This window comes from Phycodurus eques, chromosome 17 (genome assembly GCF_024500275.1).
Source record: "Phycodurus eques isolate BA_2022a chromosome 17, UOR_Pequ_1.1, whole genome shotgun sequence".
NCBI classification, from domain to species: Eukaryota; Metazoa; Chordata; class Actinopteri; order Syngnathiformes; family Syngnathidae; genus Phycodurus; species Phycodurus eques.
Genome location: NC_084541.1, coordinates 14240664 through 14257500, shown reverse-complemented (window position 1 = coordinate 14257500; position 16837 = coordinate 14240664). Strand labels below are relative to the sequence as shown.

At 42.4% G+C, this 16837-nt stretch overlaps 2 protein-coding genes across 2 annotated transcripts in view; one reads left to right on the top strand and one right to left on the bottom strand.

Moving 5' to 3' along the window:
• The window catches only part of nbeaa (neurobeachin a), a 67729-nt gene extending 58525 nt beyond the window's left edge, over positions 1 to 9204 (top strand). Inside the window, 13 exon segments of the mRNA XM_061701886.1 lie at positions 777 to 917; positions 1378 to 1497; positions 1567 to 1719; positions 1804 to 1968; positions 2050 to 2139; positions 3008 to 3200; positions 4458 to 4529; positions 4633 to 4788; positions 4851 to 5021; positions 5103 to 5204; positions 6170 to 6366; positions 7375 to 7526; positions 7956 to 9204. Of these exon segments, the coding sequence (XP_061557870.1) occupies positions 777 to 917; positions 1378 to 1497; positions 1567 to 1719; positions 1804 to 1968; positions 2050 to 2139; positions 3008 to 3200; positions 4458 to 4529; positions 4633 to 4788; positions 4851 to 5021; positions 5103 to 5204; positions 6170 to 6366; positions 7375 to 7526; positions 7956 to 8046 (1803 nt within the window). The 3' untranslated portion in view covers positions 8047 to 9204.
• A 1477-nt stretch (positions 9205 to 10681) lies between these two features.
• LOC133416372 (serine-rich and transmembrane domain-containing protein 1) lies at positions 10682 to 16756 on the bottom strand. Its single transcript, XM_061703224.1, has 2 exons — positions 16642 to 16756; positions 10682 to 10977 (listed from the first exon to the last, which is right to left on the bottom strand). Exons 1-2 carry the CDS (start codon positions 16754 to 16756, stop codon positions 10682 to 10684), a joined length of 411 nt encoding a protein of 136 aa, XP_061559208.1.
• Positions 16757 to 16837: the final 81 nt, after the last annotated feature.

The window sequence follows — 16837 nt, the reverse complement described above, 5'->3', positions numbered from 1 at the left end:
AGGCTCAATTTGGTCTTCTCCAGGTGACCTTCACAGACAAACCTGCGCAAATGTCTCGAAATGTCATCCCCCCCTAAGCCAGTTTCACTGACAACATAAACTTTAGCAGGCTTGTCTATCATGAGTAGACCCACAAAAAAGTCTCAACAAGCCGTGCCTGAAAAGACACACGCCAGCTATGATGCTTAGAAATGGCAATTTTTTATTTTTTTTTCCTTCAAAGAGTGACTTGTCTTAGAGATTTTGTTGAAGTGCTAGCTAATTTGAACCTTGTATACTAGACAGATGGGTGATGCTAAATTGTGGAACGTTCACGTTTTCGTTACTGTGTGTGGATGGAGCATAGTGGTCAAGTTTGACTGGAAAAACCTGAGATCAGAGCTTAACGAAATGTTTTTTTCAAAACATTCAGCCTCTAAAAGACTGTCTTACTGAAATTTGGTAGACATCAGCAGTCCTTCAAAGACTGACTCGTCCTTGTTTTTTTTGTGATTGCTACCATATTGGGATTTCATATGTAAGACAGATGGACAATGCTAAATTTCGAAACATTTGCGCTTTGGTTATTCCGTGTGGGCGGGGCATGGCAGCAAAATTTCACGACGCTCCGTAAAACATGAAAACATTGCTTTTCAGTTTCCCTTCGGCACACAAAATTTGATAGGCATGTCAAACATGAGTAGATCCACAAAGGTCTCAAGAAGCCACGCCCGGCACAAATGTATAACTGTAATTCATATCGACCCGTTTTTTTTACATTCTCTGATTTCCTGCAGCCCATCGGTGCTTTGAACCCTAAGCGAGCTGCGTTCTACGCCGAGCGCTACGAGACGTGGGAGGACGACAGCGCGCCGCCCGACCACTACGCCACCCTCTACTCCACGGCGCACTCCACCCTCATGTGGATGCTCAGAATAGTGAGATACAGCAATAGGGGCTTTGGTTGCTGCTTGCGCAGAGGAGAACAGTATATTTCTTTCTTAAATGTGACACTAGGTTGATTTGACTATCTTGAGGGCAAGAAAACCGGTAGCACGGTGGACAATTGATTAAAGCGTCTGCCTTACCGTTATTAGGTAAGAGGTTCGAATCTGGGCTCTGGCCCTCCCGTGTGGAAGCTTTGTTAATGTTGCTAAAGCAGAAGTTATCCGCACCAAAGCCTACCGGTGTGTTGCCAGGTTTGCGCACTACACAAAAAAGTAACTTGCCCAAACAAATGGCACATGAAAACTTGAAACTGAACTTGAACTTGAAAATTCAGGATTTCAAATGTCAATTGACTTGTCATGTAGTTGAAGAGTCACGTACTCATGTCAAGTCTCAAGAATACCAAGTGAAAGTCAGTCAAGTGCAACCATCATGTGTGTTTGTCCACAGGAGCCCTTCACCACCTTCTTCCTCAACGCCAACGACGGCAAGTTCGACCACGCAGACCGATCTTTTTCGGGCATCGGTCGCTCGTGGAGGAACTGCCAGCGGGACACGGCGGACGTGACTGTAAGACGGCGCGTCGAGGCGTCTGCTTGGTCAGGTACGCCGTGTGACGCCACTGTGGTGCTTCCGCAGGAGCTGATCCCGGAGTTTTACTACCTGCCGGAGATGTTCGTCAACAGCAACGAGTACGAGCTGGGCGTGCGCGACGACGGCTTGCCGGTCTGCGACGTGGAGTTGCCCGTCTGGGCCAAAAAGCCCGAAGACTTTGTGCGCATCAACCGCATGGTGAGGCGGGCTTTATGGTGAACGTGGCGTAGAGCGTCATGCGTCGGCATGGTCTTAAAGCGGTCCTCCCCGCTGCCCGTCTAGGCGCTGGAAAGCGAGTTCGTGTCGTGCCAGCTGCACCAGTGGATCGACCTGATCTTCGGATACAAGCAACGGGGCCCCGAGGCTGTGCGGGCGCTCAACGTCTTCAACTTCCTGTCCTACGAGGGCGGCATCAACCTGGACAACCTGGACGCGGCGCAGCGGGAGGTCGGCGGATGGGTCACCGTAACCCGTCGAGGTTCGGACGAGCCGGCGACTGACACTTTTATGATGCTTGTGTCCGTGCAGGTGATGGAGGCGCAGATTCAGGCGTGCGGGCAGATCCCATCGCAGCTGCTCATCGAGCCGCACCCGCCCCGATCCTCCGCCATGCATCTGGTGAGACGCGCACACGTCACCGGTCTACCTCGCCGTTGTCCACAAGCGAGTTTAATAACTTGGTTGATATACATCACTGGCACATTGAACACTGACATACAACGTTTATTTGTTTACGCTCGTGAAACAACACAAGTTGACTTAGCTGGGGGGATTTTCGTAGCACATAAGGCAGGGGTCGCCAACCTTTTTGAAACAGAGCGACATCTTTCTTTCCGCTACGGAAAAGACCCCTTGTTGATTTTCAATGACATCTGCAGAAGTAGCTGGGGCGAAAGAAAAAATTGGATTTTGTTGTTAAATGTGACACTGAGAGAAAGAGATTCTCTCTTTATTTTGAAGCATTCGCTCTGCATCGGCGCAAGACACCTGTTGATTTTTTGAATGATATATGAAGAAGTTGCTGGGATAAAAAGGAAAACGGCACAAATGTTTCAGTCAAGGTGATACAGAGATTATTTTCCCTGATTTCGAGAATCCTGTTAATTTTGAATGATATCATTGAGGCCATTTGAAGTAGCAAAGATCAAAGCATAAAAACAATAGTTTTCTTGTCACCTCACTGCTTGTGACAGTTGTCAACTCGTTTTCTTCAGACTTTCGGACTGTGTTTTCCGATTTCTGTCTCACATCGAAGCTTGAAAGCTATTCCTTTTGGAAGCCTTTTTAATGCTAGTGTTGTCGTTTAGCCTCTACGCTTCCTCCATGTCGACCCGATCCCTTGGTCCTTGGTGTGAACCTGCCGTGACCCTTGCCTCCCACTAATCTTGCCTTTTTCCCGCCCCTCCTCCCTCCCTGGTTCTGTCTCTTCCTCCATTTCCGTACCCTTCGTCTTCCTCTTCCTTGCTCTCTCTGTCTGTCTCACCAGTGTTTCCTTCCTCAGAGTCCTCTGATGTTTAAGGATCAGATGCAGCAGGACGTGATCATGGTGCTCAAGTTCCCGTCCAACTCTCCCGTCACGCACGTGGCCGCCAACACGCTGCCTCACCTTAGCATCCCCGCCGCCGTCACCGTCACATGCAGCCGCCTCTTCGCCGTCAACCGCTGGCACAACACCGTCGGTCAGTCTGGCTGTCTGTCTGTCTACACCGGATTGGCAGACTTACTTACATGTATCAGTAGTTCTTGAGGAGACAAATATCATTTCTTGAATTGTACAGTGTAGTTGTAGACTAGCAACATTTAGTTTTTGTTTTGTTTAGTATTGTTCAAGAGTGATGCTCTTGAGTCCTATTGTATCCTTCAAGATATGTCAAACATGCCAAATGCTGTTCTTCAACATGTCAGTCTAAATGAGCCATTCAGTGTTTTTGACTGAAAATGTATTCTTGATTCATATAGAATCATTTTAGATTTTGGAGTTGTCCCAAATATTTTTCTTGGATTCTATTGTTGACTTTCTAGTTGAGCCAAATGTCATTTTTTAATCAAATTGTATCGCTGAAATGAGGCAAATATTGTTATTGAAGGGAATCCTGTCGATCAAGACCAGCCATTTAGTGTTCTTGAATCAAATTATATCGTTCTAGATGAGCCAAATATCGTTCTTGATGGCAATTGTTTCGAGCTAGATGAGCCATTTAGTTTTCTTGAAAGAATTTGTATGGTTCTAAATGAGCCCAAATAAATATCTCGTTATAAATGTCGTTCTTGATTTGTATTGTATAATTCCAAGTTTTATTGTTGTACAAAAGCAGAATATCCTAACTATTGTTCTTGAATTGAAACGTATCGGTCTAGCTGCGACGAATATCGTTTTTGAATCTTATCGTGTCGATATTGAGATGCCAGATATTGTTCTTGAATGTTTTTTTTTTTTTTTTTCAGATCAGCTAAATATTGTTCTTTAGTCATATTGTATTATACCAGATGAGGTAACTATCTCAAATATCATTCTTCAATTATATCATTCCAGGTTAGGAAAATGTCCCAAATATCATTCTTGCATTGAACTGTATCATATTAGATGAGACAAATATTGTTCTTGTGTCATATTGTATCGTTCTTGATCAGCCAAATGTTAGCCAAGTATTGTTCTTGACAAGCCAAATATTATTCTCGACCGGACTAGTATCATTCTAGATTGGCCAAATATCCTATTTGTTTCCAATTATTCAAAATATTTTTCTTCAATCGTTTCATTCCAGATGAGACAAATATGATTTTTGAATCATTTCGGGCTGTCCTGGAATAGAATCGTATCCTTCTAAATGATCCAGATATTGCTTTTGACAAATATTGCGTTGTTCTAGCTTATCCAAATCTTGTTGTAAATGAGCCAAATATTGTTTCAATGTGTTGTGTTGGACTGCTTCCAGGTTTGCGAGGTGCACCGGGATATTCCCTGGAGCAGGCTCACCACCTTCCCATCGAGATGGACCCTCTCATAGGTCAGGGTGCTTCTTGTATTCAACCTATCAGAAGAGAGCATTTCTGTAAAGTGGCAGGGATGTCAGGAAGTGTTGAGTAAAGTGTCTGCGCGGTTCCTTCCAGCCAACAACTCTGGTACCAACAAGCGTCAGATCACTGACCTGGTGGACCAGAGCATCCAGATCAACACGCACTGTTTCGTGGTGACGGCCGACAACCGCTACATCCTGGTGTGCGGCTTCTGGGACAAGAGCTTCCGGGTTTACTCCACTGAAACCGGTACGACCCATCGGAGGCTTCATATTCCGGACCGCCTGCTCGACCTTTGACGTTCCCCACAGGGAAGCTGACCCAGATCGTTTTTGGCCACTGGGACGTGGTGACGTGTCTGGCCCGCTCTGAGTCCTACATCGGAGGAGACTGCTACATCGTGTCGGGCTCCAGAGACGCCACTCTTCTTCTGTGGTACTGGAGCGGGCGGCATCACATCATTGGGGACAACCCCAACAACAGTGAGTGCTGCATTGTAGAGACCTGGAGGGTGTTGACGAGAAACAGAACAGAGCAGTTTTTTTTACTTTTTTTCACCGCAGGTGACTATCCCGCCCCCCGAGCCGTCCTGACGGGACACGACCACGAGGTGGTGTGCGTGTCCGTCTGTGCTGAGCTGGGATTAGTCATTAGCGGGGCCAAAGGTACGACAAATATCCTTCTTGAATTGCTATCGTAGGGTTCTAGAGAAGCTGTTTATCCCAAATACCGTTCTTGAATCACAATGTATTGTTTCAAGTGAACCAAACAGTGCTCGTGAAACCAATTGTTGCATTGTAGATGATTGTTTTTGAATCATCATTAGAATGAGTCATATTGTTCTTGAATCACCTTGTAGGGTTCTAGATGAGTCTGATGTTGTTTCTGATTTGTATTGTGTGTTCTAGTACCAGTCTTGAATTGTTTCATTCCAGATGAACCAAATAAGATTGTTGAATCGCATCATAGTTCAAGAAGAGACAAATATTATTGAATTGCATCGACTCATTCAAAATGAGCAAAAAATAATTCTTGAATCATATTGTGGGGTTCTAGATGAGTCAAATATTGTTCTTGATTGGTATTGTGTAGTTCACGATTGGTCAAATACCGTTTTTTGAATTGCATCATTCAAGATGAGCCCAATAGAATTCTTGACTTGCATCATAGACCTCTAGAAGAGACAAATATTGTTCTTGCATCACATCGTATCACTCTAAATAAGCCAATTATTGCTCTTGAACCGTATCAAATCATTCTAGATGAGCCAAATAATTCTTTTATTTCTGTGTAGTTCTACTAGATGATTTGAATATCCAAAATCTTGTTTTTGAATCAAAATGTATTCATCTAAATGAACTAAATCACATTCTTGAAACAAATAGTATCACTCTAGATAACCATATATCACTTTTTTATTGTATCATTCTAGATGAGTCAAATATACTTATTGAATCGTATCGTATCCTTAGCGAGCTAAAAGTCATTTGTGAATCTTATCATATTGTCTATGGTAAAAAAAAAAAAAAAAAAACAATTCAAGGTAAACGCCGCCCTCGTTGAAGAACTGAGGTGACCACTCTCCAAGCCTCTGCGATTGCATCTAAAAGTGTGTCTCGCGACTCCTTAGAGGGTCCGTGCCTGGTGCACACCATCACGGGCGACCTCCTGAGGGCCCTGGAGGGTCCCGATCTGTGCCAGCAGCCTCGTCTGATCTCAGTGTCCAGCGAGGGCCACTGCATCATCTACTATGAGCGAGGACGCTTCTGTAACTTCAGCATCAACGGCAAGCTGCTGGCTGAGATGGAAGTCAACGATTCCACGCGGGTGAGGCTCACCGCCCCCTTTAAACACGTTTTGCCATGTTTCAGATGAACTGTATCTCGGTCTCGAAGCTTATTGTATGTATTTTTGGAGATGAGCCAGATATCATTCTTGAATCGAATCATATCTTTATCCAGCCTTCCCATCCCAATACGAGCCAGATATCAGTCTTGAATGGTATAGTGTCATTCTAGAAGAGTCAAATAAAATGTTATCGTTTGTTCTTGAATCACATTATATCTGTCCAGATTTGCCATAAACTGTTCTTGAACCAAATGTTATCATTTTAGATGAACCAAATGTCGTTCTTGAATTAAAGCGTATCTTTCCAGATGGTGAATGTTCTTGAATAGAATCATGTAATTCTAGATGAGCCAAAAATCATTCTTGAATCCAATTGTATTATTCAAGATGAGCCAAATATCGTTCTTGAATCTTAATTGTTTTGTTCCTGATGAGCCAAATACAATTCCTAGACTGAATTGCATCATTCTAGAGCCAGATCTCATCTTGAATCATCCTGTATTGTTCTAGATGAGCCAGATATTGTCCTTGAACTGAATTATCATTCAAGATTAGCTCAATATTGCTTTTGAATTAGTTAGGAATTGTATGTTTCTAGATTAGCCAAATGTTTTTTTAAAATCTAATCATTTCTTAGCAAATGAGCCACGTATTGTCCTTGAAGCGAGTCATATTGGTTTAAACAATCAAGATATTATTCTTTAAACGTATTGTATCATTCAAGATGAGCCAAATACTGTCCTTGAATCGTATCATGTTGTTCTAGAGGAGCTAGAAAATCAAATATTGTTTTTGTATTGAATCGTATCATTCTAGATGAGCCAAATATAGTTTTTCAATCACAATACATAGTTTCGGATTAGTTATATATTCTAGAATCAGTTGCGATTGTTGTAGATGAGCCAAATATCGTACTAGAATTGAAATGCACTGTTCTAGATGACCCCCTTTAACCTCAATTCAACCCCCACCCCCGCATCCCACCAGGCCATCCTGCTGAGCAGCGACGGGCAGAACCTGGTGACGGGCGGCGACAACGGCGTGGTGGAGGTGTGGCAGGCCTGCGACTTCAAGCAGCTCTACATCTACCCGGGATGCGACGCCGGCATCCGCGCCATGGACCTGTCGCACGACCAGAGGTAACCACGGCGACCACGCCTTCCCCTAGCATCGTTGCGATGGAAACTAAGAAACCGATTGGCAGGGAATGCCTGTGTTAGAATTCCAGTTAAAAATAAATAAAAAAGGCTCAATAGAAAAGAAATTGTTGTCGTTATCAGTTGACATGGACAATGTTGCTGTTGCCGGCTAAATTGCTACTAGAAACAGTTGTCATGGAGACCGTTGTTATTGCGAGGGAAACAGTTGCTGAGGAAGTCGATAAGTAAACTATTGCCAAGGAAACTGAGGCTATTGTTGGTCTTGGAAACATTTGCCGGAAAAGATGACGAGTCGGAAACTATTGCTGTGTGGGGTAGATGTTGCTAGGGAAACCCTTACTAGGGAAGCCGTCACCAGACTTTTTTATTTATAACATTTATTTATTTATTGATTTATTTTGACCGCAGGACGCTAATTACCGGTATGGCGTCCGGCAGCATCGTGGCGTTCAACATCGACTTCAACCGCTGGCACTACGAGCATCAGAACCGCTACTGAGGCCGCGGGAAAACAACTTTCCAGGTACACAAGAAGACGACTTGAGGTTCTCTTTCCTTTGACGGGACTGTGTGTACTCTCACACACAAACACACACGCATATAAACATATACACACACACACGCACTCGCACCCGGCCCAAAGACGACACTCAACAGAGTGCGGATTGGTCGCCAGTGTTGGCGGGTCACGTTTTGGGTTTTGGGTTTTCGGGGTTCCGCTTTAACGCTTCAGTGAGCCGGACAGTCTTTGCGGAGATGATCTGCGCGGGCTCATTTCAGTTCCTTTTACGTAGGGATTTTTATTCTTTTACTTTGGTGTAAATACGCCTCGGCCTCTCTTTTTTTTTTGCGGGTTTCTGACCTTTAATTTATTGCTGTATGTAACATAGTGTGGAATAACAATAACGGCAACCATGACGATGATGGTAAGAAGGTCGAGGATGGTGATCATTTTTTTGCCGGAGATGTTACCGTCCAGGTTGAAGAACCCCCAACCTCCCCACCACCCCCCGCCCATAAAACCAACTTCCCATATGTTTATGATTATTTCTTTTTTTTTTTTGTTTGTTTGTTTTTTTCCTACATTTGGTGATCATCATGTCAAATATGTACATAAAATGTCTCACTTTTCCCGGCCCGTTTGGACACGAAAAGCAGCCCACGTGCTCATATTATTTAAAAAGAAACCAAGTTTTTTTTGTTTTGTTTTGTTTTGTTTTTGTATTTGCACTTTGCACCAATCACACGCCATTATTTATGATTAGGCTTTGTTTCTTATTGGGGGGCTTCAATTGTTATGATTGCGATTATTATTATGATGGGCCAGGTTCTTTTGGTTCCTTCTCGTCCGGGGCCGGGATGAATTCTTTGTGCATCGATGTTTGTATTTAAACGCTCACGTGTGAAGATTTTACAGCAATATGATGACGAGCGTGCACACGCACGTAACTCTAGCCACACACACACATACACACACACACACACACACACATCCAAAAACCAACAAATAAAGAAGAAAAAAAAGGTGAAATATTTTTGGATCTATGAAACCCTTAAAAACTATTGTATTCATGTTTTATTGCAAAGATGTAAAATATGACATGTGAGTTGGACAAAAAAATCATGATAAGAAAAATAAATTATGCAAAGAATTTGACGACTTGGCTTTTTGATTGATGCATTTCACACGCCTGTCGTAACACATTTGACTTATTTTCTTTACTTGGTCCGGATTTGACGGAATGTTAGCCAAGCGGAGAACACTGACGGCACTTCAAGCGTGACAGATTTGAGCCGTCACATGAACAAAACGACACATTTGGAGGAAAAAAAACAAAACGACATCCCTGAGCGGTGGGAAAAAATGATGACGAAGACCACGTCATCTTGATTAGGGATGTCCTGATCACGTTTTTCTTTTTTGGCGCCCGATTCCAAATGACTTGATTTTGAGTATCTTTTGATACTTCCGATACCTTAATTTTGTTTTTATTTGAATAAAAGCATCAATATATTGTTACCTTTTTTTATATAAAAAATATTTGTGCACAAAAATTTAAAGAGCCACAAAATGTTTTATTTTAGTGAAAACAATTCCTTGCCTCCCAAACTTTTTATAAATTGGAACAATAAATTGGAACAAATGAGATATTTGGCCACATTTTTGTGTACAAAAATGTAATGGTTGCCCACATTTTTTTACTTTATTTTTTTGGGACATTTTGATACCAAAGTGGAACAAAATGTTTTTAAATCATACATTTGGCTACAATTGGTCGAAATGTGTCCACAAAAATGCAACCATCCTCAAAAAGCCGTCTATTTTGTACTAGTATTTGCTCCACCAACAGCTAGATGTTGTCACACAAATTGTATATTTGTCCACAAAAGTGCTTTCTTTGTGCACAAAAATGCAATGGTTGTCCACAAAATGTATTGTTGTGCAAATATTTTGTCACACAAGGGCAATATTTGTACATAGAAAGGCAAAGGTTGTCCACAAAAAAAATAATAATAATTTTGTTACACAAATGATATATTGGCCACAACAAGTTGTATTTTACTACAAAATTCTATACATTGTAAAAAAATATCTATATTGACCACAAAAGTGCAGTATTTGTTTACGAAAATGCCACAAATTATATATTAGGCCACCCAAAAAAACATTTTCATTTTGGAAATGCTGTATGTTGTCATAAAATATATAACATAATAATAATTTAATAATATGTTTGTTTGTTTTTTTTATTTGTATTTTATTTATTTATTTTTATTCCCAAAAGTTATTTATCAACCAAAAGTTGCAATTTTTGTACACAAATTTGGTCACAAAAAATGTTGATTAGTAAAAAATAAAAAATACAAAAATACAAATTGATACATGCCATGAAGCACTAAATATTGTAACAAAAAAACAACTACGTTGTGTGTAATATTTATGCGAAAAAATAGAAAAACGTTGTCACAATACATTTGTTCATGGTGGTTCCACCCTTTTTACCTTAGAGACACACACAAGCCTGTGAAGTTTGTTTTTAAACATTTATTTACAACTTCATGAATAGTCACTTCATTTCCCAGAAGTCTTTGCAGCATGGCTGCGCGTGTGTTTTTCTGCCCATGTGCGCGCCTCAGGCGCGTAGCGAGGACGGAGTGGACTTCGGCGAGGACGTGATGCTGCAGATCTCCACGTTGGCGAAGGAGCCTCGAGGTTCGCCGCAGGAGGAGGAGGAGATAATGTTCTTCAGCCTATGGAGGGCGATGACCAGCAGGCTGAGGAGGAGCAGCAGCAGGCCCAGGAACAGCCACACGTACACGTAGACACCGCCGGCCTCGCCCGCCAACGCCGATCCGGAAACTGACGTCGGCGAAAAGCGCAGGAAAGTTCCGTTTCCCATCGGGGAGATTCTGGTTTGGTCCATCCCAACTGCAACGCAAAGAAGTCAAGGATCTCATCAGAAAAAAACTATCTGGTGTGTATAAAGTCTACACACCCCTGTTACAATGGCAGGCTTTTGTGATATAAAAAAAAAAAAATTAATAAAATAAAAGAGACCCAGAAAAATCTGATCAAAACTTTCCACCAGTAATGTGACTTGTCAATTGAGAAGAAAAAAAAAAAAAATGTTCAAGAGGGAAAATAAAAGTTAATGACTATCAATGATATTTTTGACCACAAAATGCAATATGTTTTGGTACAAGAATTCTTCATATTTTCACCAATGATTTTATTTTTTCATTTAAGAAACCAATTTCCACAATATATATTAAAAAAAATATATATTTTTAAATCCATGAACCTGAAATTGTTCCTTCTATGATGAAGACTGACAACGGGGGGGGGGGGGGGGCGCTTATCCCACTAATATCCTATGAGGTCGGCTCGCTTTCACGTGAGACCTGACAGAAAAACTAGACTAGTGCTTTTGAAGAGCAAGAATCCTATTGTTGTCACTTCCCGTTTAGTTTCGCACCTTCGTCTCCGGTTGTGCGTCGCCCACGTGGTGACGCGCGTTGTTTGCTTCCCTGCGAGTTCATTGTGAGCTCGAGTGCTGGATAATTGCTCTTAATCAGGCTTTTTGTCGCCTGGCAACCGGGCTTGCAGGTCACACGTTTTACTGGCACGGCTAGCTTTTAAAAGGGCTCACGATCGTCCCCTAGTACACATTAGGCATCTCCGTTAGTTTGTTTCTCACCAGCAAATGATCCGCTTGATTGACTACGCTCATCTCTCAGCATGGTGTGCACTTGTGTAACGGCACAATCTCGATCTTCTATCAGCATTTCACCCATGTGGTAGAAGACACCCATGTCTCAGCGTCATCCATTTGGTCAACTACGCTCATCTCGCAGCATATTGTGCACTTGTGTGATTGTGTCTCAGCGTTTGACCCATTTTATTGACTACGCTATTGTATCAGCATCTCATCCATTTTATTGACCAGACTAATAATTCAGCATGCATTTGACTACACTAAACTCTCAGCATGTCATCCATGTGATGGACCGTCATTTCACCTATAGGATTGCTGATAATCAGGTTTCAGCATTATCCAGTTGATTAACTATAATCATCGCTCAGCATTTTGTGTACTAGTGTGATCGTGCCTCACAATTTTCCCTATTTTATTGACTACACTAATGTCTCAGCATGCCATCCCAGTGAGTGACTCCACTCATCTCTCAGCACTTCGATCATCTATCAGCATTTCACCCATTTGGTTGACGACACTCCTGTCTCAGCATGATCCCTTGAAGCTACACTCGTCTCTCAGCATGTCATCCGTTTGAAAGACTACACAAATGTCTCAACATGTGGCGCACGGGTGACCGTTTCTCAAGCATTGTTGCCCATTTCATTCATGACGCTAGTGTCTCAGCATATGATTTACTTAACTCATCTCTCAGCATGTGATGCACTAGTATGACTACATATCGTCTATTAGGCGTTTTACCCAATTGGCTGCTGATACTCATGTCTCAGCATGTCTTCCATTTGATTAACCACACTCATCTCTCAGCATGTTGTACACTTGCGTGACTGCACTCTGTTGATCGTCTATCAGCATTTCACCCATTTGGTTGATGACACTGTCTCAGCATCATCTCTTCGATTACACTCATCTCAGCATGTAATCCCTTTCATGAATTGCACTCATCTCCCAGCATGTTGTACATGCACTGCATGTTCTCACTCGTTTCTCAGCATGTCATCCAGTTGAGTGACACCACTCAATGTTTCAGCATGTATCAGCTGATAATCAAGGAACTTCTTTTTTTTTTTTTTTCTTTAAAGTCCACGTACGTTTTGTATATGTACGCTTAGTGCAGTTAGATTCGTGCATGTTTTTTGTGCTTCTCAGTGGTTAAAAGATTTGTTGTTCAGCATGGACAAATATTCAGTCACACTTTCTCCTCAGAGAATCCTCACGTCATGGATAATGGAGACGATTGATGTGCCCAAATGTCATGACATTTGGGGGATGTGTATGCGTGTGTCTCAGCATGTTGCCCACTTGTGTTACTGTGCTCATCTCTTAGTATTTTGTCCGTAAGCGTGAGTCCGCAGTACTAACCCTCGCGTCTCAGCACATTGTACATGTGGAATTGCAATCATCTCTGAGCATGCCACACCTTTTTATTGACTACAAGCGTACACTCAGCATTCGATTAACTACACGAATGCATCATGTTGTGCATGAGTGGTCAGTCATTACTCAGCATGTCATCTCGTTGGTTTTTCATCAGCATGTCAACCCTCCCTACTCGTGCCTGAGCATCTGGTGCAAGTTTGATCATCTCTCAGCATTTCACCTATCGAATTGACGACTGCACTCACGTTTGAGTGTGTGGCGCATGTTCGATCATCTCTCAGCATGTCATCCGCATGAGGTGCTGCACTCATGTCTCAGCATGCTGTGCGCAACGGTGACTGCAACACCTTCAATCATCTCTCAGCATTTCTTTCGGTCAACAACGCTTATGTCTCTGCAAATCATCCACTGCATTCGCACTGTATCTCAGCATGTATTCAATTTGATTGCTTGGGTTGGGTATTTGATTTAACATTGGTATTATGCACAACTATTGGTCTACAATAACACTCATCTTTCAGCATGTTGTTACGTGTGCTGCAAATGGAGTCATCTCTCAGCATGTCATTCGCTTGATGCCCAAGTCCTCAGCATGTGTATTTCTCGCCTCAAACGTGAGTCTGCACGAACACTACTTGGTTGGCTCCGCTCAGCATTTGATTATTTACGCTCATGTCTCAGCATGCTGTGAACACGATTGCGCAATCCTCTCTTTCTGATAAAGACGAACATAATGAAGGTCGCGACCAATAAAGTCTCGTAGAAATGAAAAAGAAGTGACAGGAAGTCATGAAGCAAACCTGATTGTCCGCCGGACCTCAATCCATCTCGGTGTCTCGTCTTCCGCTGCCCGATTGCTCTGATCCACACTCTCCCCTTCCTCCTCCTCACTCACTCTCTCTTTCGCTCTTCTTTTTCTCGCATCAGCACCACACACACACACACACACACACACACACACACATCTCATCCTCTCATTCATAAAATTCAATTTTACACACGTGAACGTACACCATGACACACACTCACAAAAAGACGCACACAAGCACGTACGCGCGCACACGTTGATGGGTTTAAAAAAAAAAAAGTGGTCACATGGTCGTCGTCCTAATTAATTAATGAATTAATTAATTTTCTAATTAATTAATTTGATGTTTGGGTCAAAATCATTCAGTCATCGTGAAACTGTAGCAGAATAAGGAAGTGGCCAAACAGAGGCTAGTGTGATGATAAGTCTTTTAAAATATGTTTCCTTCATTTTATAGTGTATATATATATATATATATATATCATTTTATAGTGTATATATATATATATATATAAGATGTACTATACATTGTGGGGAATAAGTGGTTCAGTGATAGTAAATCAAACATTTTGTTACATGGTTTTGCTGTACGCAACAAGTTATTTGATTGTGTATATTTCATTTTTAATGATCATAATAGGACATTTTGCATGGGTCCCTGAAATTTCTGTCCACTCTGCTATTTTGAGGTACTTGCCCTTTAAGAAACCCTCTGATGTTTTCAGTGACATTATTTTGTCTTTCTTTAAAGGAGGCTGACACAGTGGCTAGTTGCACAGTCAATATTTCCACTTGGTTCGTAATTTTCCTCATATTATGCGTGCAGTCGGATGTTGTCAAGCTTGACATGTCCACTGTGTTATAGCGGGATACGGGGGCGGAGCTACGTGGTGGCCACTGGTAAAATATCAATTGACGTAAAAAGCTTTCCGAGTTCCGAAACGTATTTGTCAAACAGTACACAGTCGACTTGCTAAGTGAAGGTCCACCATGTGCTGATAAAACGCTAACATTAGCAAATATTGTCCACCCTGTCATTGTCTACCGTGTCTATTTAATACAATAAATATGAAATTCGCTGGGAAAATCCCACCATTTTGGGGGGTAAATTGGGGAAGTCTCCAAGCCGCCTTATGATGATATTGACTCATTTGCTTTAACCTTTACATACTGTTCATTTCCCATGCGCACATACGGGAAGTTGATTCCGATGACTTGGAGCTTTTTCTAATATTTTGCTCAACACTGTGAGAAAAGCAACTTTATGAATCCCATTCGCATTCCGCTCACACATCTCCCTCTTCCAAGATGGGCCCCGGCAGCGAGGGGCACGCCGAGTCGAGCGAGGCCTCGCCGGCCGACGGCTGTCGGCTCCGTCGCTCACAGAGTCGTGCGAGCGTGCGTTCCCGTCAGCCGTTTCCAGAGGGGAAGAGTAGCCAAAGGTTGTGCTCAAGTATGAATGCGTTACTTTTGCCCGACCGTATCACTTACACTGAAAAAATGCTTTTCATCAAACAACATCAACAACAACAACATCAACAGGAAATGGTCTTGAATTAACTTCCACCCCATTAAAAAGCAATGCTGACGTCCGTTTCAGTACTCAAAATCCATGAGTTCTGCCAACTTACTTCTTTATCTTCAGTGCTGTGCATACGTTGCGGATTTCTTTTTCTCCCAGCTGCGCACAACCCTTTCTACATAAACTGATTACGATTCCGTTACCGGTTTGGTCCGTAAGGTGTCATAAAACGGGCCAAAATGTTGATCATTGTTTTCCAAAGTAAAAGCAGATGTTTGGAAATGTCTTGTTTTGAATAAACACCATGATAATCAGTCTGCTTTCACGGAGGAATATAGAAATCTGGACAATTTAGATTTCAACATTTAAAAATGTCACTAAACGATTCATTATAAAAATAGCTGCCGATGAATTTGATAATGGATGAGTTGTCGATAAATTGTTGCACCTCTCATATCGATATAGATTCGTATGCACGTAAATAAGACACTTTGAGAACTTTGCGTCTGTGTGGGGCCGCGAAGACTTCTGTGCAGTCATGTGACTGCCAGGCTCTGTTTGATTGGCGAATTGGAGTCAAACGTCACTGGTGGTTACGTTGGATTGGTCAAACAAAGTCCTGTGACAGAAGTCACTCTGACGGACCGAAACAAATAGACTGTGCAAGCAACAACGCTTTCTAGATAATAACGAAAGTAGCGAGCAGAATGGATTAGCGTCCCTTCTTGACAAAAATACACAAGTAAAAAAAACAGAAGGTAAAACTACCGACAAGTATAGTTTATCTCCAAAGGCCGAGGCCTCGGACCTGGACAAGGACGACTCTTCCGGTTTGTTTACCGAGGCGTGCACACACAAACAATGAGCTTGATCCAAAATGACACTATTAGCTATTGCTGTAATCGTTCTGCAATGCCACGAGTGGCCACAAGATGGCGCCAAAGTTTAATAGTTCCAGGAGACATTTATTTAGTTTTACATGCAATTTAAAACTTTATTTTAACCTCATTTTCAAATGGTGACCCGGCCCATCTGTCTATTTCTATGTTTTCATTATAATGAACCCATTCATGAATTTAAAATCAAACTTGAGCACAAAGGTTTGCCCGCACCTGGTTTCAACCCTGCCTGACCTTCGACATCACAGCAAGTATGAGCATGTCTTGCCACGCGAGACGCAAGAGTTGGCATACATCATGGCCGACACCACGCGGCAGCTCCTCCAGATGGCGCTAAGCTTCCGCCTGACCCCGCCCGCCGCCGCCGTCACAGAGAACCCCATCCTGCCCCTTTTCGCACTCTGCTTGCTTCTTTTTTACGTTCCTTTTTGATTTCTTGGCCAGCCTGTTTAGCCAGCGAACTA